General features: G+C 41.3%; 1 protein-coding gene across 2 annotated transcripts in view; it reads right to left on the bottom strand.

Moving 5' to 3' along the window:
* Nucleotides 1–23,232, bottom strand: part of gatad2b (GATA zinc finger domain containing 2B) — a 53,434-nt gene that overhangs the window by 20,838 nt on the left and 9,364 nt on the right. For both annotated transcript variants that reach the window (XM_059349515.1, XM_059349516.1), the window contains exon 2: nucleotides 168–548. In XM_059349515.1, the coding sequence (XP_059205498.1) occupies nucleotides 168–547 (380 nt within the window). In that variant the 5' untranslated portion in view covers nucleotide 548. The remainder of the gene's footprint in view (nucleotides 1–167; nucleotides 549–23,232) is intronic.

The following is a 23,232-nucleotide window of genomic DNA, read 5'->3' as shown; positions in this document are numbered from 1 at the left end:
GGCCAACCATGTGCCACTGACACCAGCCGTCTCTACCCACAGCACATGCTGACATGTGACAGCAGGAAAAGACACTTGAACAGAACAGAGCCAACGTTTTGTTTCTTACTTTCCCACTGTGACAAGTCAAGTGTGTGCCATCCTCTGTTAAAAAACTTTATTCTCACCATCTTCTCCCAGCGCTCATATCCACCGGCTCATCCATCATGTTTTCCTTTCCGTTCTTACTGGGTCCAATATGACTGCCGTGGCCTCCCAGCCTCATACTCCCATTCAGCTTCTCTTCATAAGCAGCACCCATGAGGCTCTGGTGGTGGAGGGAGCTAGCTCCAGGCCCCTTCCCGTCTCCCAGGGGCCCTGCAACCTCCAGGGCTGCCAGGTCAGCTAGGTCCTTGCGTTTAAGTAGTGCCAGCATTTTAAGGCGCTCCATGGCCTCGTGGCCCTCCATTTTGAGACGCTTGGCCAGCGCCTCCTCTCGCTCGCTGGGTGACTCCAGGCCTCGCTTCAGCAGGTTGAGCCTCAGCGCCTCCTCAGACATCCGCTCCATCCTGGAGGAGACAGGACAGGGCACGTTAGCATCACAGCACACCACATCAAACATCAACAAACTATATATATATTTTAGGGCTGGGCGATATGGACCAAAAGTCATATCCCAATATATTTAGGCTGAATATCGATAAACAATATATATCCTGATATTTTTATCACAAAGTGAGAGCAAATGTTCAGTCAAAGCCAAATATGACATGTCACAAGCAGTTTTATTGAAACCGTTTATTTAAGTGAACATAAATACTGTATAACAACAAGAGAAGCTTTTAAAAAAAATCAAAGCTCCATAAAGTGCACATATGAATAAAAAATATCCTAAATAAAAATAACTTATGAAATTAAATTGGCCAATCTTTTTCGGAAATATATATTTATATGAGAAAAGAATAACGAACATTACAAAAGAACTAAATATGACAAACCCTAGTAAGGGCAGCATTTATATATAAAGAAAGAACATTTTTTTAAACTATATCGATATATCAGATATGGTCAAAATCCATATCACATTTTAAAATATATCGATATTTCTTTTATATCGATATATCGCCCAGCCCTAATATATATCTAAATGGTAAATGGAGTGCACTTATAAAGAAAGCGCTTTACACTACGCTCATTCACACACAAATTCATACTGGTGGCCGAGGCTACCAGGGCACACTGGTGGTGAAACTACCAACCTTACGATCAATAGCTGACCGCTCTACCAACTGAGCCACAGTTATATATACTTTCCCATTATAAGTCAGGTGTTATTGTTCCTTCAAAAAGTTTATAAAAACGGATTAGTGCCTTGTACAGAACATTACGACTTACTAGCAGTAATTTAACTGGATTGTTTCCACAGTATCAACTGTGATTGGTTTTGGACATTCTTATATATGTAATGCCAGTGTGAATCCACACACAACACACTAGTAGCACGGTGTATACAGCCTGTGTAGCATATGAAATCCATTGTTATGATTAAATGTCCTGTTGGATGGAGAGACAGACCAACCAACAGTGCCACTGTGAAGTACCTAACAGAATGCGCTGAAGCAGAGCAGGGAGCAAAGGCAAAGGCAAAGTTTAGGCTTTTAACTGACCTATAGAAAAGGTCCAACAAGAAGGGAAATATATAAAGCTTCTCCCTCCATCCACACAACACACAAAATACCACCACACCTTTATTATAGTGCTTTCTGTGTGTTTAGCTGGTGGACCCAGCAAGAAACAGTGATTGGATACGTGGCCAATTGACATGACACTTAATTCAAACAATTTAACAGAATTTTGGACCATTATCATTACTATAGATAACATCCTAAAAGCTTAGGCAATTATTATTTATATAACACATGTCACAGCCTTCCTCTGAACATGTAATTCTTCTGGCAATATAAATCCTGTAAAAATCCAGATCCAGAGAAAAACTTTTTAAGACACGTAAAAAGTAAAAAAATTAACCTTGACAAGGGCCTGGAAGCATCTACTACATCTTCCATTTCTCCCTCACTGAGTAGTTGTGAACCGGGCCTGCTGTTAGGCTGGTGTCACTGGTGAAACAACAGTGTGGGCCGGACTTGCAATCTGCAGACTGTAGTTGTAGTTTTGCGCCTATGTTTTCTGTTCGAGGAAACATTAGAGAGATTCATGTCTGAGTGCCCGAATTCGGACGGTGAGGCTGCTGTCACCAAAATCAGCTATAAATGTTATGTGTAGTTAGCGTCTCTATACACTGATCTTAAGTACCAAAGGTTAATACAGCCCATTGGTCAGGGGTTACGACCTAAACACGGTCTATGACAGCATAGACACCTGGCCAATCCTAGCTCTTGAATCCTGTACAGGGCGGACACTGCCATTAAAAGTGGTGCGATTCATAATAACGCAGGGCTGACACAGTGTTAGTGGTTGTGAAATATTCAATAATATCAGCTATGATACTTCAGGTCAGTATGGTCAAGGTCAGACATTTAAGGGACACAGGGAACAGAAGAAAAGCACATTTTTGAATGATGGGAACTTTTAAAAAAATGTTTCATTCACTACATATAACAAAAACAACAACAAAAATAATAATAATTAAAAAAAATTATAATAATCATAATCAATAGTCTAGACAATGGCTTCCCAAATCCAGACACCCCTCCCTGCACAATTCCCACTTATACCACTGTCTGTAGCACACCTGAGCCAGCTGATGCTCCAGCCTTGATCCAACAGTAGGGGCTGCTGAGGTGCATTAATCATAAAAAAATGCTTGTGTGTTCATATTTATGACAGTGGTGTGGAAGAAAACTGAATAAATACCAATTCTACATAATGTTTTAAGGTGGACCAATTTCAGTGACAAGCTGCTACTTCCAGTCAATATAACCTTGACCTTAGGATGAGTGCAGTGATAAATAAATAAGTACACTATATGTAAGCTCATTCAGTCGGAAGTGGGTTAAACACAGAAGGCTAAGAATAGCCTGGATCTCTGTACTTGATGGTGACAACAAATACATCTGTGAAATGTCTGATGCTTGTGTATGTGTGTGTGTGTGTGTGTGTGTGTGTGAATTATATCAGCAGGGAAGACTTTTGTAAGGATAACAACAAGCCACGTCTTCTGAGCATTAATTTAGTCATGTGACTGGCTTCAGCATGGGGGCTGACAGAGCAGTGAACCAATGAGGACGCTGCAGCAGAGCATGAGCTGGAGGAAATGACAGCGCACAAAGACTCACTGTACACTTCCTGCAGAAGAGCATTGGAGTGTCTCATCTGGACTTTTAGTCCTGCCGCTTCATGCTTATTGTTCAGCTTAGTGTTTTGTTTTTGTCATTGCTCACTAAAGGTGATGTTATGCTCAATAACTTGCGGATTCCACAGTTTTGGTTCGCACACAAAACAACAACCTTACAGGCAGCTTCACACACGGCCCTGTGACTGCACCGAAAAATCATTATTGTTCATGATTACTACAGTCGCTCTGCTGATCTCTGCTACCACTAGACACCTAAACAAAGGCCCGCCGCAAAAATGTAATACCGTTTTATGTGTACGCTACATTTACAACATGCCCACCAATTTGTGTTGCATTCCACAGCGGTTTCATTTGGCACTACTTTTTCGCAACCGTAGAACTTATTTGAACTGTGCAGTAAACTAAACCTAGGAACATGCATGTGGGGTTGGTAAGAGTGTGTTCACCTGTGTGTGTGTGTGTGTGTGTGTGCACGGATTGGAGCGGGACTCAGAAATCCGTGCACGATACAGAGAGCAGAGGAGAATTGTAAACCTGCGACCATGTGGAGACAGAAATGACATGCTGTCGTGTATATAAAATAAATAATATAAAGCTATTTAGTTTTTTTAATAAAAGGACAGGGTATAGACCAGTTCTATAGGAAAGGTAACCTTAAATGACTTCTTAGGGTAGGCCTTTGTTTAAGTGGTTAAAGTATGTTTTGTGTCAGTACCCCTCTGCAGCAATACATTCATTTATTTCCTGCCTGGAATGCGTCTGGTTCTCCAAACTGGAAACGGCAGACCATCCTCGACTGCAGGTAAAACATTGACTGTGGGTAAGTACTTCATACAACCCCACTTAAAAAAATCTTAACTATCCCTTAAAATACCAGCAAACATCTACCCAACAAGTGTGAACAAGATAACAGGAAACTCCCTGTATAGTCTAATATATTTATGACAACATGTGAACGCAGCACATGTCTCTGAGTAGGAGACTGTAAGCAGTCACATAAAGTGACACCATGAAGACGATGCATCCCGAGGTGACTAAACACTGTCTACAGTCACCTAAAGGCTACAGCAGCTTAGCTAAGAGTAACCCTAAAATGCTGTAAAAATCAGATTGATATTCAAGCTGATCAAAACAATCTAAAGATTTTAAGGAGCTGGCTACAAAGAAATTCTTCAATATTTGGAAGAGTCTTGCTAATAAAGATAAAAGGAATTTCAGGACTCATTGATCCAGCATATTCTTAAACTATAACTGTATTAACAAAATTATGGGATAAAAGTAATCAGATCATCACATACAGGTTATTATACTGGAAAATACTACATAACAATAATATGATATGAAATAAGAGGTAGATTTTTAGGGAGAATTGCAATGAATGGATGGAGATGGTAATACAGGGTTTCTGCTACATTCATTTAGTAGCGGCGGACCGCTGCTGCTAAATTATGCACGCCCCTACTTCAGAATAGGGGACTGTTTTATTTTTATAACTCTATAGCAGTGACCACAGCGGGGGGGGGGGCTCCGCAGAACAGTTGAGCCGCAACAGCACGGGCACTCTGTTAGCATTACTGGAGTTTCTGATTGAGTTTAGACTGCCTGTTAGAGCGAATGCTAGCTAACATTACTGGAAAAGAACTAAGCACACTGAGGTCAGCCTCCACTTACGGCTGGGCAATATACCGATATAAAAAATATATCGGTATATTTTTAAATGTGATATGGAATTAGACCATATTGCATATATGGATATCGTTCAAATTTTAGCTGTGATCCTTGATCCAGGCAAGCTGCTTTATATATAAATACTGCCCTTACTAGGGTTTGTCATATTCAGTTCTTTTGTAATGTCCATTGTTCTTTTCTCATATAAATATATTTATTTCAGAAAAAGATTGGCCTATTTTATTTCATAGGCTATTTTTATTTAAGATATATTTTTTAACTTAAATGTGCACTTTATGGAGCTATGATTTGGAAAAAGGTACTCCAGTTGCTATACAGTATTTATGTTCACTTAAATAAACAGCATCAATAAAACTATTTGTGACATGTTATATTTGGCTTTGACTGAACATTTGCTCTCACTTTGTGATAAACATATCAGGATATATCTATCATATATCTATATTCAGACTAAATATATCGGGATATGACTTTTGGTCCATATCGCCCAGCCCTATTTCCACTCGTTTTCCCAGTGCTTGTATTTACTAAGCTATGAGAACGTGTTAGACCTGCCTTCCAACATAAAAGCAATGCTACAGTAAACTTTATTTTACTGCATTTTCTCTTATGAATACATGAATGGAAGCACATAAGGCTTTTATATTTTGTATTTAAATATTTGCATAAACAAGTTAAACTAAATAAAGCAGTCTAGACAGACTTTAATAAGGACTACATTAATAAAGCCCAATATGACTCCAGAGTGAGTACACCTCCTTAGAGTGTCAATAAAAAGCTGTTTTAATCCCAAAAACTAAACTCTGTACACTGTTAGGATTAATTGTTTAATGAATTACTTCCTGTCACTAAACACATGTAGTATGTATGTCATTCTTCTTTACAATAATTCATTAAAATATTAACATGTAAAGATTAAGATCAGTGTATATGATCGAATAGTGGCATTAGAATGTGCGAGAGGACACCAAATTCAGGCTTTTGGAGCAAAAAAATTGCTGATTGATATTTACATATGCACACCATCCAGGGGACAAATAACCCTGTAACCCGTGTGAAAATAAACTTGTTAATAAAGGTTTTAAAGTAAAACAGTGGACGCCCTCAAAATTAGAACGAAATACCTCTTTAAATCATTAAAAAATTGAAATGAGGATGACTTCTTGTGATCTATATTAATTAAACGCCCTTAAACTTATTACGTATTGTTTCAGTTTTAGGGGCAAATCATGAGCCATGTACCACTGATTTGACAAATCATGAACAGTTATTAATATAACTGCTTACAATGTGCCAATCACAGGTTTTCTTCTATTTCCATACTTGCTGAAATCATCATTATTAATGTGTTTGCAAACATAATGTAAACAAAAGTGGATGGATCTGCCAATAAACAAATATATATAAAGTTTGCATGTATATATGTGTGTTCAGCAGGGATAGGAGAGACTCAGCACTAAGTTGACCTGATATGTAGTTGCATAGTTGAGGAGAGAACATAGCGTTTTTTTTTCTCCATCCTAACAGACAAAGCATTGTGTGATACCAGGCAACATGCAAATGGATGCTTTTATTTTCAGCACCGCACCACGGCCTCAGCAACACCTGAACACACACTGAATCTGCAGAGCAGAGCAGAGCGTCAGTGACTGTAACTCAGACTGAGATTTAATTGGCCCGTTATCACTTAATCAGCTTCCTGTTAGCAGATTATTCCTGCTGGTGTCGTTCTATCGTTTCCTCTCATCTGTTGTATCATGGTGCCGCTCATTCTGTCCTTAACGTCTCTGTTATCCATCACATCTACAGCTGCATCTTTAACACAGGGAGGAGTCTTAATGATCCCACAGTACGGCCCTCCCCACCACTTCTTCTTCACTAATTAATTTGTGACGCAGCGGCGGAGCCCAGTCCTCACCTCCATTTGCTGGGAGAAAAACACAGCAGCCCCTGCAACCTCTCTGCCGAGCCTCCACCTTTAATGAGCCAGAAAGCACCACTGAGAATGGCGCTGATGAGCCAATCAGGGTCGGCCCTGTGCTGCGCGTCAGTAACTGGCACCTCACACCCTTCCCCTCCACCTCCCCCTCCTCCCGGACACTGCCGCCGCCTGCCTTTACATAATATAATGACTGTTTCAGTCAGCTGCTACACAAGCCACACACTTTTTCTCCCGCTTTCTCCTCATCCCCCCCCTAATCCCTCCTACTACCTCATTTTCACCCCACCCCTCTAGCTTTGGGCACTGTGCCAGGCCAATGCCATAAAGGAAAAGAAAAGAAAAAAGAGACATTGCGAAAGACACAGGGTGGAGCTCCACCTAGAGCCAAAATCAGACTTCTCATAAACCCAACACCAGTACAGAGTTAGGCAGGTTTGTCAGATCTCTTTATCAAAAATGTGACAAAAGGCTTGCCATACTGGTACCACTGTGGAGTACCAAGGAGGTAACAGACAGAAAGTGTCCACGTACAGCGCAGCATTCCAACACGAGGTAGGATTTAGTAATCCCCTCTCCTGTTCCAGCTCTACAGTACCACAAAGAAACCCCTCCCTGCTCCTCTACCCTCCCCCAATTCCTCAAACCCTCCGTCTTTTCCTCCCCCCCTTCACTGTAAAAATAAACACATGCTTACTTTCAGGGGCCCCTTAAATGTAGCCGGAGCTGAAAGCTTCATTTGTTAATATTACACCAGCCAATCAGGAGTGGATATGGAGCCTGCGTATGCGTATGTGTGTGTGTGTTTGTATGGGGGGTAATAAAGGAGTGACACAGCCAAGATACACTGAGAGCGGAGGGATTTTTTTTCTTCATCTTACGCTATCCTCGCAGAAGTCTTTGTGTGTAGGCTGTGTGTGTGTGTGTGTGTGTGTGTATGCATGCGCAGGGCTAGAAAGGAGGCAGAGATGGCAGCTCTCTCCTGATGTAATGCCAACTCTTAATTCCCTCCTCCCATCCCCCAACACACACACACACACACACACACACACACACACACACACACACACACACACACACACACACACACACACACACACACACACACACACACACACACACACACACACACAGAGCTGTCGATCAGATGGCTGCTGCTAAAATGTCCTCCTCAGAATTAAAGCAGCGGCCTTTGTCACACTCACACTGGGTTTGCCTGCCCTGCTCTGTCTTGTGCTGATCTGTTCTTCCCTGTCCTGTCCCAACAACTCCAGGTTAATGCCATTTGCCAAACTTGTCCCTCGCCGGCTGACTGAGTGTAATGGTAATAAGGCCATTTACAACTGCACTGTGGAATCTGCTGCTCATTTCACGCACGATCTGCATCATGACAATTCATTTGGCTGATGCAACTCCACTCCTCCCAGTCTGCCTTCTGTCTCTCCACCACCTCCACCTTCTCTTCCGCCTGGACTCTGCTTTTTACACACGACCAGGGAAGCGTTCTGTGTTTCATTTTTCAACAGTTTGATTCATCGGTCTTATCGCTAAGGTGCAGGAGCCAGATATGTCAGCACTGACTTCCCATCTCTACCCAAAGACAAAAAAAAAAAAATGCAATTACTGATGCGGAGCTGCGAATCACCCACCGCCTCCATTTGTATCATTAATCCCACCGTCAAAATGGTGGTGATGGGTGCAAAATGGCTGCCATGGCACAAAACTGGCAGGACCCCGAACCCAAAACCATGTCATGTAAAGATACATGGGGCTCCCTCTTCACTTGTTCTCCGATTAGACAGTATGGATTAAAATCATTGTCAATTTCACAGTGGGATGCCTTTTTTCTCTTCCTTGGAAAGCACTTTGTAGCGCTGTATGTGAAGAAGAGGCACAGGTAGTACTGGTAAAAATTTTAGGTCTCAGGGGATTTCATCACTGCTAAGCTTCATGGCTGTAGCAGCTATTAACAAAGCAGGGGGATACGATGGTCGGTGTGTTATTTAAGGCATGGTGAGGCAATGAAATTGTCTTGATCGAAGAAGTACAGTTGGGATAAAAGATTCATGCAATTAAAAGGCTTAACAGTCACAGAAACACTGCCCAATGGTTTGTAACACAATGAATACTTAAATGCACAACAATGTTATCTGAGGTCACGAATTCAAACAAATTTAAAAGCTGTGCTTCTTCACGCAAGGCTCCAGTTTACATTTGACTGGAAGGGATGCATTTAACAAATTCAACAATAGTAGCTCAATTATTTCAGAGAACTATCCAAGAGATTGTTGTGTTTCATTAAATTCATTAGCATATCATCATTATATAGCACTGATTCATTTTATTAATCCACTACATGATCAGAGACTTTTTATCATGAAAAAATGTGGTCAGTTCGAAACACACAGAATTCTAAAAAAAAAAAAAAAGTAACATGTATTTTGGGAAAAAATAAAATACATCCTGGGAAAAAAAGAAAAAACTTCTCAAAGAGCCCCATCTATGCTCAGAGCTCAACAGTAAGGTTTCCGGAAGAGAAAATCACATCTACCTTCTGAATCAGGATTTTGATTATTAGTAATTATAGATTAGATTATACTTTATTGATCCCACAACAGGGAAATACACTTGTAACAGCAGATCAAGATGTATGTAAAACTTATGGTGAGTAGAGTTGGTGATCTTAACAGAAACTACAACATGATCAGGTGGTGTAGGTGTTGTAGAGTCTGACAGTTCTCCTTACACCGTGGGTGTAGCAGTCTGCTGCTGAAGGAGCAGCTCAGGGACCCCACTGTGTCATGTAGGGGGTGAGAGGTGATATCCATGACGGATGTCAGCGTCACTAACATCCTCCTCTCACCCAGGATAGTGGGAGGAGACGATCGTCAGAGCAGCAGCGTTGCACAGTAGCACAGTGCAACAGGCTAACAGTTAGCTCTGTAGCAGTACAGTATGTATGTGCTGCAGCAGGAAGTGTTCACTTAGCGACCTTTGTTTGTTTACAACAAACATCGGACACTTTGTGCACAGTTAGCATGCCGGTTTGTTTACAATTAACGTCAGATAATGTGCACAGTTATCGATGGCGCCGCAGTGAACAGTGATTCGACAGACAAATATCACGGGTTGCCGGGATGGCGCGTCCATAGTGGCCCAGTTTCCAACAGTCCCACCAATTTTCCTCCTCCGTGACTACCTCTGGAGGCGGAACATTGCTGGGATCACTTGATCCCAGCCTCCCGCCTCTGGCTCATTCATAGTGGAGGCGAGACGTTACAGAGCCTTAAATGTCCCGGCATGAAACGGCACTATGAAAGGGGCTAATGTCTAAACCCTGGATGTTGACCAGTGTGTGGTGGGATGCTTTCCTCCTGAAGATTATGATCATCTTCTTCGACTTGCTGGTGTTTAGCTCAAGCAGTTTGAAATGTATTCCAGTTCATTCCCCTCAGAAACATATCCAACAATGGCCGTATCGCCTGAGAATTTCTGGATGTGGCAGTGTGTGGTGTTGTGAGTGAAGTCTAGGGTATAAAGGGTGAAAAGGAAGGGAGAGAGCACCGTACCCTGAGGGGCACCTGTGCTGCAGAGCACCACGTCAGACACAGTGATGGAGCCTCACTTACTGTGGTCTGTTGGTGAGATAGTCTGTAGTGCATGCAGCCAGGTGTTGGTCCACTCCCACACTTTTCATCCTCACTCTGAGCAGTGCAGCTGGATAGTGTTAAAAACACCGGAGTCAAAGAACATGATCCTCCCAGTGCTTCTGCTGTCCTCCAGGTGAAGCCGTCCACCCCAATACCAGGCTGGTAAGCAAACTGCAGGGGGTTCAGCTGTGTGCCCACCGAGCGGCAACCTCCGGGTCTGAGCAGTGAGGCAAACCAGGAAGTGCCTTAAGCTGCATTCTACTGAAAATTCCAACAGTGGGTGCTGACGGCGGCTGCAGAAGTATTTGGGTCCCATCCACTTCGATACTCACCACTCACTTGATATATTACCTCAGCAATTTTTTTAGGACAACACTATGGTCTCAATCACAAGTAAAAAATCTTCAAGACAATAAGATGTTAATTGTGTAAATAATGGTCCCATTTAGAAGAAAATAGAAGGTAAAGAATTGTATGATTTGGGGCGGGGCTACCTTTGATTGACAGGTCACTAACAAGGTGAGCCATCATCAGAAAGGAAGAAAAGCAATGCTTCAAGGCACTGTGTCAACAAAGTGTACCGCTTTGGTCTCATAACTTTGACCCTTTCACATTATATTTTCACTTACTGATAGTTTTTTAAAACATTTTGTTCACTAAAAATGTCTTGTTCAGCGTTTGGACTAACAGACACTCACTCACACATTTTGTATTTGTTTTTGCTCGCCAAAATTAACATCCCAGTTAATGCCAACATGAATTAGCAACGGCTTCACTCAGTCAGGTTGAGCGTGTAGTCAATGTCGTCAGATCCCTTTCGCTCCTCCACAATCCAAATATGGTCTGCTCCCTTTTCCGAAAATAAGATGGCAACGCACGTAAAGCAAGATGGTGACGAGTGTAACGCTGAACTCAATGCCTCAAACGGGCAGTCCACAAACCAATGGGTGATGTCACGGTGACTACATCCATTATTTATACAGTCTATGGTGCCCAACAGAGGTCGCAGGTGTCTCAGAATGATCCTCTCCTTTTTGGAGCTCAACATCTTTGGTACCTTCCTCGGGAGGTAGTACGGGTGCATGCTAACTACTAACTGCTCCAAGTGTCTGGTGCAGAGTTGCTCCTTTATCCTGATGTGTCCAGGGTGGCACCATCAATCGTTCACAAACACAGCGCGGGTTCCATACATCCCTTGTTCTTACCGCTCTCCGTTGCTTTCTTGTCCGCCCCTGCGACTTGAAATCCATCCAGGGTGACGCGTCAGTCAGAAGAAAGTTCCTTGAGCCACATCTATGTGAAACACATGACTGCATTCACAGTACTCTCTCTGCAGCTGGGTTAGTGCCGTTTGCTCTTTTATCTTGTTGAGAGATCTTATATTCCCCATGATGACAGATGGTTATCATGGTTTATACTGTCTTTTCCACTGCCTTTGCTTCACTCCCGCTCTGCATCCTCTTCTTCTTCGCCGTACCTCCTCAGGGACCTCCGGCCGATACGCGCAGTGAAGGGTGTGTAGAATAACAATGGGCTGCATGCAGCTCTAGAATAAAATAATTTACTTTTTACTTTTTAAAAAAAAACAAAAAAAAAACCTCAATGTAATAAAATTACAGACATTTTAATTAATTTCTAAGTAATTAATTTAATTGATCCCCCCCCCAATAAACATTTAAAAAGTGAAGACATTTAGAACAATCCCAGCTGAGAAGTAGAAGCTGGTATTTTTTTAAATTATCACTTGCTATCTTTTGCCATGGCCCAAATTGCAAATTGTGATAAAGCAGAAAAATTAAACTCGAAACAGAAAGATGTGCAACTGCTTGTTGGTAGCTCAAAGAGCAGAACTCATTCTATTAAGGCTGAGTCCTTATAGCGGCTCAGGGTCGCTGCATGTAATCCCCTCTCCCTCTGCTTTCCTGTCTGTCTCTTACTATCAAATAAAGGGGAAATGCAAAAAAAAAAGTTGGCCACAACCAACAACCAAAAAGCATTTTCTGAAAGGCCAACCCCCACCCCAAACACACACACATTCTCACACACACTGTGTCCAACTGACAGCTCTATGTGCTACAGAAAAAAGCAAAAAACAAACAGGACTTGGCAGGAAACAGCCTACAACTCATTTCCCAATCATCATTAATCTTGATAGATATCTTCACTATGTGAAAGAATATGCCTACAAATGCATTTTGAGCCCAATCCATAGGTGGCACCACAAATACCACAAATGTGTACCTTTTAAACACAGTTGACAGAATTTCAAAACATTTGGTCCACATGCTCTGGGGGGTGAGTATTAAAAAAATAATGATTTTCTTCCAGTGGCCCTCGGGTGATAAAGCACCCACCATTAGGCTTTCATCATATCCAGACAGAAACATTTTTTAGGCTCTACCTTTATCCATCAAACATGCTGCTGTCACTGGCACAATCAGACGGGATAACTATTCAACGGACAAGATGCGACTTAAAGTTTGAATGCAAGATGGGAACAAAATGGCTGCCGTGGACATCCCAGCAAGATCCCCTAGATGCATGACGCCTCCTTCGGTATCATATAGAGTAGCATGAGGGCCGCCATGAGCAGTTGTTACTGCTGGTATATAGGTCATGTTAATCGTGGCGGCACTGAGCTTTAGGCTGTGTGTGCTTGGGCTCTGTGCTGAGGTCATACAGGGTGAACAGCAGGAAGCTCAGTCCACACACACATACACACACACACACACACACACACACACACACACACACACACACACGCACACGCACACACACACTCCACTGGAAAAGTGCTCTTCAGCCACATATATTATAAAGTGATACTCATGTGACAGGTGTTTCTGAACTGCACTGAATATGAACAAGACATTTTGTTGCTTCTAATGTTTCCCGTCATCGCTCATGTTAAATGGCAGTCCAGCTGCTGTCATCAACCTGGATTTTGGATTATTTTGTCTGACTGACATGATTTTATTTGTAACACAACAGCTTGGTGAGCTGTCTTGGTGAGCAGCAAATCAAATTAAATTCTTGGTCAGTTGTCTGATAACAGAAACAGATTTTTTTTTTTTTTTGAGAACAACTAATATAGTGAATTCATAGACTCCCTGCCCCACTTTTCTTCCTTCTGACCTTACAAAAAAGTTTTGTTGTGCATGTGTTCAGGAAGAGTCAGAACCAAATGAAATGCATTATTAGAAAAAATATTTTACCCGTGCTTCCATTAAATCAAGACATTTCTATACATTCATGCACTTGTTGCTACGGCATAAATAGACCTGGGGCCAGGTGAAAAAAGAAATGTGAATCATTTTAAAGACATGTTTCCAACAACTGGTTTGGAATGAATTAGAGCCTGACACACACTTTTTTTTAAATAGTCAGCAATTGAACAGTAATGATGTTTATCTAGCTATTTATTTTATTCATATTTATTATTTATTTTCTCAGTTATCATTTATAGAATTGGCTGACAATGTAATACACTGTTTGCATAATGTATAATAATGTGTAACAATGTTAAATATTATTTAATAAAGCTATGTTTGAGAAAGTAGCTCTGTGGGTGCAGCCACCATATCGGTTTTTTGATGAATTTTCTCCCTTCAGAGTGAATATATTTCTTCAGAAGTTGGTGCTATAGGCTAAGCTTTACACATGGCTGTAATACCCCAGTAAACATAATAGAAAAAGTAGAGGTTTCAAACTGGAAACAGAACAAGTTGCCTTGGCCACCTTGCCATCTATAAGAGAAAAATGGAGGGAGGTCTTCAGAATTCTGTCTGGATTGGGAAAGTTTTAATCGTTCCCTCATGTCTGCTAATACTGGCAAAGTTTCAAGACTAATTGATCTGCATGCAGTTGATCAGCATCATGTGAGTAATAAGCTACGGAAACCAAAACTGTTTTTTTCATACCAGCCTGTCAACATATTTATTTCTGCTGTAAAGTTGGACATTTTATCATGGGGGTCTATGGAGATTCATGGCTGTTATATGAATCACCATCATTATAAAATGATAATTATTGATTTATTTACAGTGCTGATCAGTAAAGTCAAACAATGTAAGCCCTCTCTCATCTTACATTCAATCTCCTCCTCCTCACCATCATCATCATCATCTCACCAGCAGATATCTCAGTTAAAACTGTTTGTGCGCTGGTCCGAAGTCTGCATCAGATAGCACTTCATAGATACCAGTTTGTGTGGAAAAAAACATATATGGTTTTTGTGCAGGCGATAGTCGATGGATTTCGAAAATTGGGTTTATCCCTGGATATAATTTGACATCTGGTTTATCAGTAAAGAGTATGAAGTAGACTGCAGACTCCGCTAATGCTGACAATCATAAATAACCTGTGGCAGCTGTCTCACATGAAGAGGTCAAACCAGGATGAGTGGACCCATGTCACACATGTCTCCTACACGAAAAGGGCCGCGACCAAGTGTGGATCACAGTGTTCAGTTCAAGTTCTGCTGCAAATCTTGCTGTAGTTTTAAAATATCCAAGAGCTGCTAGCTTGGACAGAAAACTATCTTCCGAGTGACAGCTAACCACAGGGCATTACAAATTGAATGTCAAGGCATTTTTTGAATAAAGCACATATAAAATACAATAAAGTAAAAAAGCACCCATCAAAACTGCTGCCAAACCAGTCTGAACCTTTAAAGAAATCTTAATAACACTATTTGTGATTAGAAATAATGCACTCCACTGAAGCAAAGCCATTGGCCTTAGTATCATGTATTATTTGTAGATATTCATGCAGCTCATCATGTAAGCCTAGAAGATTAGAAAAAACCCAGAGCAGACTGACAACATCACAGCTGGAGCACATTTACCCCTTTTCAACCAAGGCATTTCCAGGGCCGATGCCTAATTTGTTGTAAGCTAACAGGCTTCTAGCGGGCTAGAGCAGGCCCGATAGCACGCTTGCACTAGCCCGTTAGCGTTAGCCCGCTAGCCCATATCAATCACATTGCAGTTAAACAAATCATATAAATCAATGATACACCTTTTAGTTGGTCTCTTAAAACATCATTGCCTGCCTATTGATATGACATACTCTACCCTCTGGTGGGCAGAACATATGCAACTTAATTTTGATACCAATATAGGTCTTACTGAAGGCATTTATTGGTCAAAATATTAATAAATATTTGAATATTAATAAACAAACAATTTTCAAATATGATTTTTGGGCAAAAGTCAAAGCCCTAAGAAATATTCAGTGACGTAATGACGTGCCTCTCGAGCCAGTGGAAAAGCGAACAGGTTCTTAGCAGGTTGCAAGTTGAACCAACTGTGAACCAGCACCATCCCAGCAAAAGAACTGATGTGTTGTGTTGGTCGAAAAGGGGTGACTGACACTTTCACCTATATTGTGTTTCAGTGATATAGCTTCAACTTTGGGAAGCAGAAATAAAGTCCTGAGTGGCCACAAACTGCTGTGTGTGTGTGTGTAAACTCCTGGCTGCTAATCAATCAGGAAACCAGCTACCATCTGGCTTCTTTAGCCAGTGCTAAAAAAGATGGAGAGATGTCCTGGAACAACAAACCCCTCCCTGTGCCAACAGGAGGCAGTGGCTCAGCTCACTGGTCCAGCTCACACACTCTCACGCACACACGCAGATGCACACGCACACACTCGCACACACACGCCTGTAAAGGATGTTGATGACAGGGCTGCTGGGAATATGACCAAAATTTGCATATGGACAGTTTTTGACACTAATGAGGCCAATCACAATGGAGCTCATAGCAACAGAGTTGTAATTGGTTGTGTGGAGCAGCTCAGGAGCCGATGCTTGTGGGATGCAGATTCAGATGGTGCTGTTTAGTTGCGTTGACTGTACAGAAGCCACATCCAGCTGGACCGGTGGGATAATTACACACACACCTTACCTTACCACAGCGTGCAAGGCAACACACACACCTTCCACCTAGCACTCAGACACAACGCTGCTCTTTATTAAACTAGACAACAGCTCATTGTGGGCGTTGCCATGACAACCAGTCGTCTATTTTTAAGCCATGCCACTAATCAATTCTTGTTCTGCTGTCGCCTGAGGGGTGGGGGTGTGCGTGTGCGTGTGAGGGTACTGATGTGAGGGGAGGGGGGCAGTGGTAGGGGGCAAAGGGGAGGAGGAGGGGTGAGTGAGCAGTTGGAGACAAAGAGCATGGCAAAAGAAGTGAGAGAAGGAAACAGTGTGGAGGATCCATCTCATACCAACACACGTCCACGCAGCAGAAGTGTTGGTTCTCATGAGCTAACTAGGTAGCCATAACTTTGTTTTGTCTACCTCATGCTCTCTTTGGTGACAGCAGGCTCTGTGGTGCAAACAAAAAGAAGGCCACAGTGCTTCGTGAGTCTGAGTTCGGACACTGACGTCGGCGAAATGCATGGACTGGCTCTCACGCGAGAAAAGAGAAGTGTACGAAACATTCTTGTAGCAGCTTCTCATCGTTAGCCCTTGCTGACCAACACGTATAATGAATCCAGTATTTGGATCAAGTCGCTTATGAAAAACAAGGAGTAGGAGTAGTCAGTGGGCTACATGTGTTATATTAAAGTTGATTATACATATTTAATCAACATGTCACATCTTCTGCTGCTCATCTGATTTTCAGGTTGTAGCTACAGCCTGTTAACATTAATTAGGCTTCCATTAAGGATGGTTTCTGCCTCTCAGCCAACAGAATGAGATTACACATCCAGAGTCAACCTAAATAGATATGATGAGGGATAATTAATGACTGAGCTTGATATGCATGTTTCATACAGAATTCAGATTAAGTGAAATGCTAAATCCCAACCTTTATAGGGGTGCCAACTGGAGGGCATAGCACAGCTATATACCCTAACCCTAATACATGCAACTCCCAATATATAAACTCTAACAGGTGATGCCCAGCTGTAATACAATACAAGTGTTGTTGTTTTTAATTTTGCCTTTTGCATGGTTTGATACATAACTCAATGAATCATCCACTTTACAAGATAAAAATGATACATTTGAAACAGTCACAACAAATGTGAATGTGCTCAGTAAACCTCAGTAAATCTGTTCATTAATTGTTGATCATTTAGAACTCTAGGAAAGGTCATACAGTGATGTAAATGGACAGACATTCTCAAGAGAAAGGCATTAAAACTGAATCGCAACCTGCCACTGGGGTGATGCAATATCATGTGTAGAAGTGGAAACAGTGGTTGCAACAAGTGTTCCTTATAACCCACTGGCTTTGTCTGCAGGAAACTGAATATTTACAACACATTTCTCAGCAAAGCTGGACAGTCAGGAGGATGGTGCCAAAGGAAAGGCCACTGGGTCACCAAAAGCATCCAAACAAACTATGGTAGAAATAATATGGTAAATGGACTGCACTTATATATCGCTTTTATCCAAATCGCTTTACACTACACACTACACTCATTCACCCATTTACACACACATTCATACTGGGGGCCGAGGCTGGATGAACGCAGCATCAGGTCATTTAGGGTTCAGTATCTTGCTCAAAGATACTTTGACATGTAGGCCATTGTCTGGGATCGAACCACCAACCTTCTGATTAGTAGGCGACCGGTCTACCAACTGAGCCACAGCAGCCCCAATAGAATACTTGCTAAATCCGAACCATCCCTGATCAATCCCTTCCACCAAACCACATGGCTCCAATATCTCACAGACTGTCAGAATGACAAATGAACAACAAATGATCTGTGACATTTGAATCACCAATGATTCAGGGGCAACCCTGCTACAGTCCAGAAGTCCCAGGATTATATTTAGTCCTGCCCATTTATTGTATAATTGAGGGTAGTGAAACAGCAGCACAATGACAATGTCAGGGCTGAACCATAAACCATTCTCACATCATAAGCACGATTTCCAGGAACATTTTCATACTGAATGAGCGACACTTTAACAGAATAATGAATAATGACTTCGCAAGCTCTTGAAAATGATGAAGTCCGAGACTGTCCTCCCCGCAAAAACAACCTCATAGATCGTTTGTTCAAGCAGCAAAATATGACCCATATTTACGTTTGAGACCGCCCTCCTTAGCCCTCTAGTGGCCGTAATAATTATGAATGACGGCAAGGCCAAGTGTAAAAAGCGGAAGTTGCACTCTGGGTTGGTGGGAAGGTGGATGGGTTGAAAAAACCCAGAACATTCACCCAGGAGAATGGTGTCTGTGTCCTGTGTGAAAACAATAAAGATGTGATTCAAATATGACTTAACTTCCGCGCACTACATTTTTATGGACACTTTGTCCTCCCAACTACTTCACTTACAGCATTAAGATGCATTCATTTACTTTTTACACTGTCTTTAACAAAGCCTAACCAGGAACTTAATTTTGCCATAAACCTAGAAAAGTGGTTTTGTAGCCTAAATTCAACCAAACTGCAGTCTTGCCAACCATGTGTGTATGACATGTTCATTATGTTTAGAAGCACTGTACTAGTGAAACCATCATATGGGTGGTTTTGGCTGGTATTAACAGATGACCTTTTCTGTTGTTTAGGTTGGAGATCTTGAGGGAAAGTCCAGCCAGCAATCGATTCCTCTGCCTATAAAGATAACCACGATTGGCAAGTTTGGTCCGCTCATTCATTCTGTGAGCTGTCTGGTAAATATGCTCTTACATAACGAAGCTGCACTCTGTATTACTGTTTGAAATTAACTGAAAATGAACGGTGTACATATTCTCTTGATAAAGATAAAGTTTGACTCTCTGCTAACATAAAGACTTCGTTGCTTAATTGAAAAAGAGATTGTGATCATGCAAATATATGATGTGTAACTTGTAAAACCTGATCACAGTGAGTTATTTCATAAATGTGTTGATCATAAAGCAGTTTGATGGACTACTGTGATCCTTTGTATTGATGTGAGAGAGAAGAAATTAAAGGCAAGAAAAAAACTATCACAGTAACTACTTACAGTAAAATGTCACTTATTCTTCTTTACTGTAAGACAACAGAGGTGTGTGTTTCTTCTTGTTGCTGCAAATTAGTGTTCTGTTCCTTTAAAAAGGCACAGACGTAACGTTTGGGTTTTATTTATTCATTTTTGCCCAGGGAACAGAGCACAGTCAAAACGCATTGAGCCAGTCTGAGCCGGTTTGTAACCTCAGGGTATGGAATTATCTCTTAATATGTGGCCGTTAGTGGTCAAGACGTCACACACAGAGAGAGAAAGAGAGAGACAGAGCGAGAGAGAGAGAGAAAGAGAGAGTCTGTCAGGGTGGGAGGTGAGGAGGAGGAGCAGCCCCGGTGTTTTCAGAGCAGAAAGAGGAAAATATCTTCCTTTAAGAGTTGGCACTTTGACAAGAAAAGACTGAGTGCAGAACTTCAGACCACAGGGTGGGGCACACACTGTTTGAGCAGCCAAATGAGAGGAAAAGAAGAAAGAAAAAAGCAGCGGGAACATGAGACACTGAGTCAGAGCAGGCACACAGAGGCAGCACACAGTCAGGAGCTGTATCAGTACACAACACTCCTCAGCAGAGTGACATTAGCTACACTCATTCACTGTCACATCACAATGCATTCTGGGTAACGATGATGGTTTGTTTACACATACTATTCAGGTATACATCACATCATAGTGAAAAATCAAAAAAGTTACATTAAATCCATTACATGTACTTGAGGAACTTTTTCAGTGAATTGTCAAATGCAGCTTTTCTTTACTTGTTACATTTGGATACATTAGAAATGCTACTTTAAAAAAAATAGTATTATTATTTTATGCATATATGCACATTCTGTTAAGAAGATGGTGGTCCTGCTGCAGCTGCGGTCCTTTACGACTTCAAGTTCATGATGCTACAGGAGGGAGATTCCTCGATGTCGGAGTGTGGCAGCTAATATTAGACCGCAGCACAGCCAGCTACAGCTGTCATCGCTGGTCTGAGGTCAGCACACCAGAGGACTGTGCTGACACTGACCTAATGGTGAGCAGTAAATTTGGTACTTTATAGTACATATTCTTACTATTCCTGGTTTGTGTGGTGACATAAATGAGACATTGTGAACCAGTAAACTGGTCGTCGTGCTCGTTCTTGTCGGCTGACAATGAGCAGACACCTCACACAACATTTTTCACAGTCGGAAGATACCGTGACATAGAATTTTCGGTAATCCTACTGTGTTTCTGTGTTACTGTTAACTGGGCATGCTCCACTCAGGCATGGAGTAGCCAGCAAGTGTGAAAAAACAGCTGGTTAAGGGGGTCCCGGGACATGCCCCGCGGAGAATTTATTCCATAGAAAGCCTCAATTTGGTGGCCTCCTGCAGATTTTAATGCCACTATTCCATCACACACTGATCTTAATCATTGCATATTTTAATGAGTTACTATTACTATTGTAAAGGAGAATAAGGGCTCTTGTATGTTTTATTTAAGTCTTCTTGTAAAGTCTGCGGTGGATTCTGTAAACTGTGCCCTTATTTTGAAACCCGTATGTATTTAGTGAAAGGACATAATTCAGATCTTTAGTCACATTTTGGGTTCTTGGGTTAGGGTTATAACCGTACGGGGCGATAATATAATGGTAGTGGAAACACTGAAGTGATAATCATTTATTTGGGTGATATGGTCATATACCGTGTCCACAGATCTCACAAGACCTTGATATCAATTAGTGATTTTCAAGACCATACTGATACTGATTTTTTTTCTAGGGGGAAATTCATCGATAAACGATATGGTGGCTGACAGTCATTTTTTGAGCTGGAATATAAATAGACCCTTTTTATCTGCAAAGGTACCCAGAGAATAGAATTTAATATTAAACATTACTATAAATTATACAAACAATGTATTACAGTATCAGCCAGTTCTTTAAATGATGAGAAAACAAAGAATAAATAGGAATAAAATAAACATAATTACTGTTCAGTGTTTGTCAGTTGCTGACTATTTTTAAAAAGAACAAAGACATTTTGAAATCCCCATAGCAACATTTTCTGCATTATATTGTATAAAAAAAGTTTTCTTAACGGCACATACGGGACGGCATATAACCAATGCTGACATATCTTTAATGGTCTGTATTGGGCCAATAATATCTGTCAGCCAATATATCTGTTTGAACTTTATGGCTGTCTTATGTGAGGCAGCTGCTTTTGTTTGTCCCATGTGTTCCAAATAAAAAAGGAAAATCTAATTTGGAGTACTTTATAAAGTACAGGATGGTTATTTTAAGCCTTTTCTTAATTTCATTTACTCTAACATGATCTACACAGTTACTGTAATGTTAAATTATATATAGGGTAAAAGAAGATTCTGGTCATATCTCCCACCCCTAAGCCCCTTTTCCATATGTGCTGGCTCAGATCAACAGGATTTGACTCTGCAGTTAACCCAGCACGGTAGGATCTGTGTCTCCATTATAACTGGGCTGTCCGCTTCAAGGTGCGTCTTTAACTGATGATGCGCTTATCTCGAGCCAACCATGTTTTCGGCTGCAGTCATGCATACAGGTGAGTGACCATCGTCTGTTGAGGGTAAATGTGGGCAGTGCAGAGGGTAACACATACAGATATCAGGCTGTGGTCACACATCTGCAAATTTAACATTGGCGAATCACATCACAGGAAGAAAATCGTGGTGAACTTTGACCTGCGATTTTGCAGGATCTACCAATAACAAAGATGTGTGTGTTTGTGTGTGTGCGTGTGTGTAGTTGACCCCACTTGGACTACAAACCAGCATTTTGAGGCTGCGGTCACACATACGTCAATGTTAAATTCGTAGCCATCTGCGTCATGATTTTTCAATACAGAGCATGGCAGGTAAAATATGTTGTTTTTACAAAAGGTGCAGTAACAACCTGTTTTCTTAATCTAACATTTCACTGTCTGTTTCTGTTTGTACTCTTCCTCTTTGCAGTATTAACCCATTGAAGCCTGGAAAGCAGATACGTCGTTTTGTATTATTTGTATAAGCTCTCAAATACTTTAATAATAATAATTTCATTTCTATCTGCTACAGAGGCTGAAAAATCTATTATTTAGTAGAAGCGTTGACACTTCTCTTGAATTTCCAGAAAAACTTCAGGTTTTAGGGGCTTAATTTAAAATCGCCCAGAGGTTTTACAGGCATTTTAGGCCTCAATGGGTTAAAGGACTAACAAAGATCAGTTTATCATCCAATTAAGATCTGTTAAGTTGGAGAAAATGATGATAGACATATTAAGTTAAGTGCCTATAGATTCAAGGTCACCCGTTTTTTTGTTATGTAAAACATTTTATTATGAAGAAACAAAATTGGAAGATGTTTGGTTTTCATCCATAGAACCTTAACATGACTCCAATGCAGCTGAAAGCAAATGTTTAATTGTAAAATAAAGCAGATACTTGAACGCAGGAGAGACACTTAGAGAGAGAAGCGACTGAGGGGGAGAAGGAGGACGTAAGTAGTAAATGGACTGCACTTGTATACTGGTTTTAGACTACAGATCATCATTCACCCCCTAGGGGTGGGGCGACTCATTGATGTCATCAGAGTAACGTACATCGATGCGTCACAAACAAAGGTAGGAAGTACGGAGAAAATTAGTCGGCCACCGGAGAGCAAGCTGAGGCAAAAAAAACCTCGCCAAAGATCATCCAAAGTGTGGAGTATTTTGTACAGA

The sequence above is a fragment of the Centropristis striata genome, chromosome 14 (genome assembly GCF_030273125.1).
Source record: "Centropristis striata isolate RG_2023a ecotype Rhode Island chromosome 14, C.striata_1.0, whole genome shotgun sequence".
NCBI classification, from domain to species: Eukaryota; Metazoa; Chordata; class Actinopteri; order Perciformes; family Serranidae; genus Centropristis; species Centropristis striata.
The sequence above is the reverse complement of the archived record's forward strand: the minus strand, read 5'-3'. Positions and strand labels throughout refer to the sequence as shown.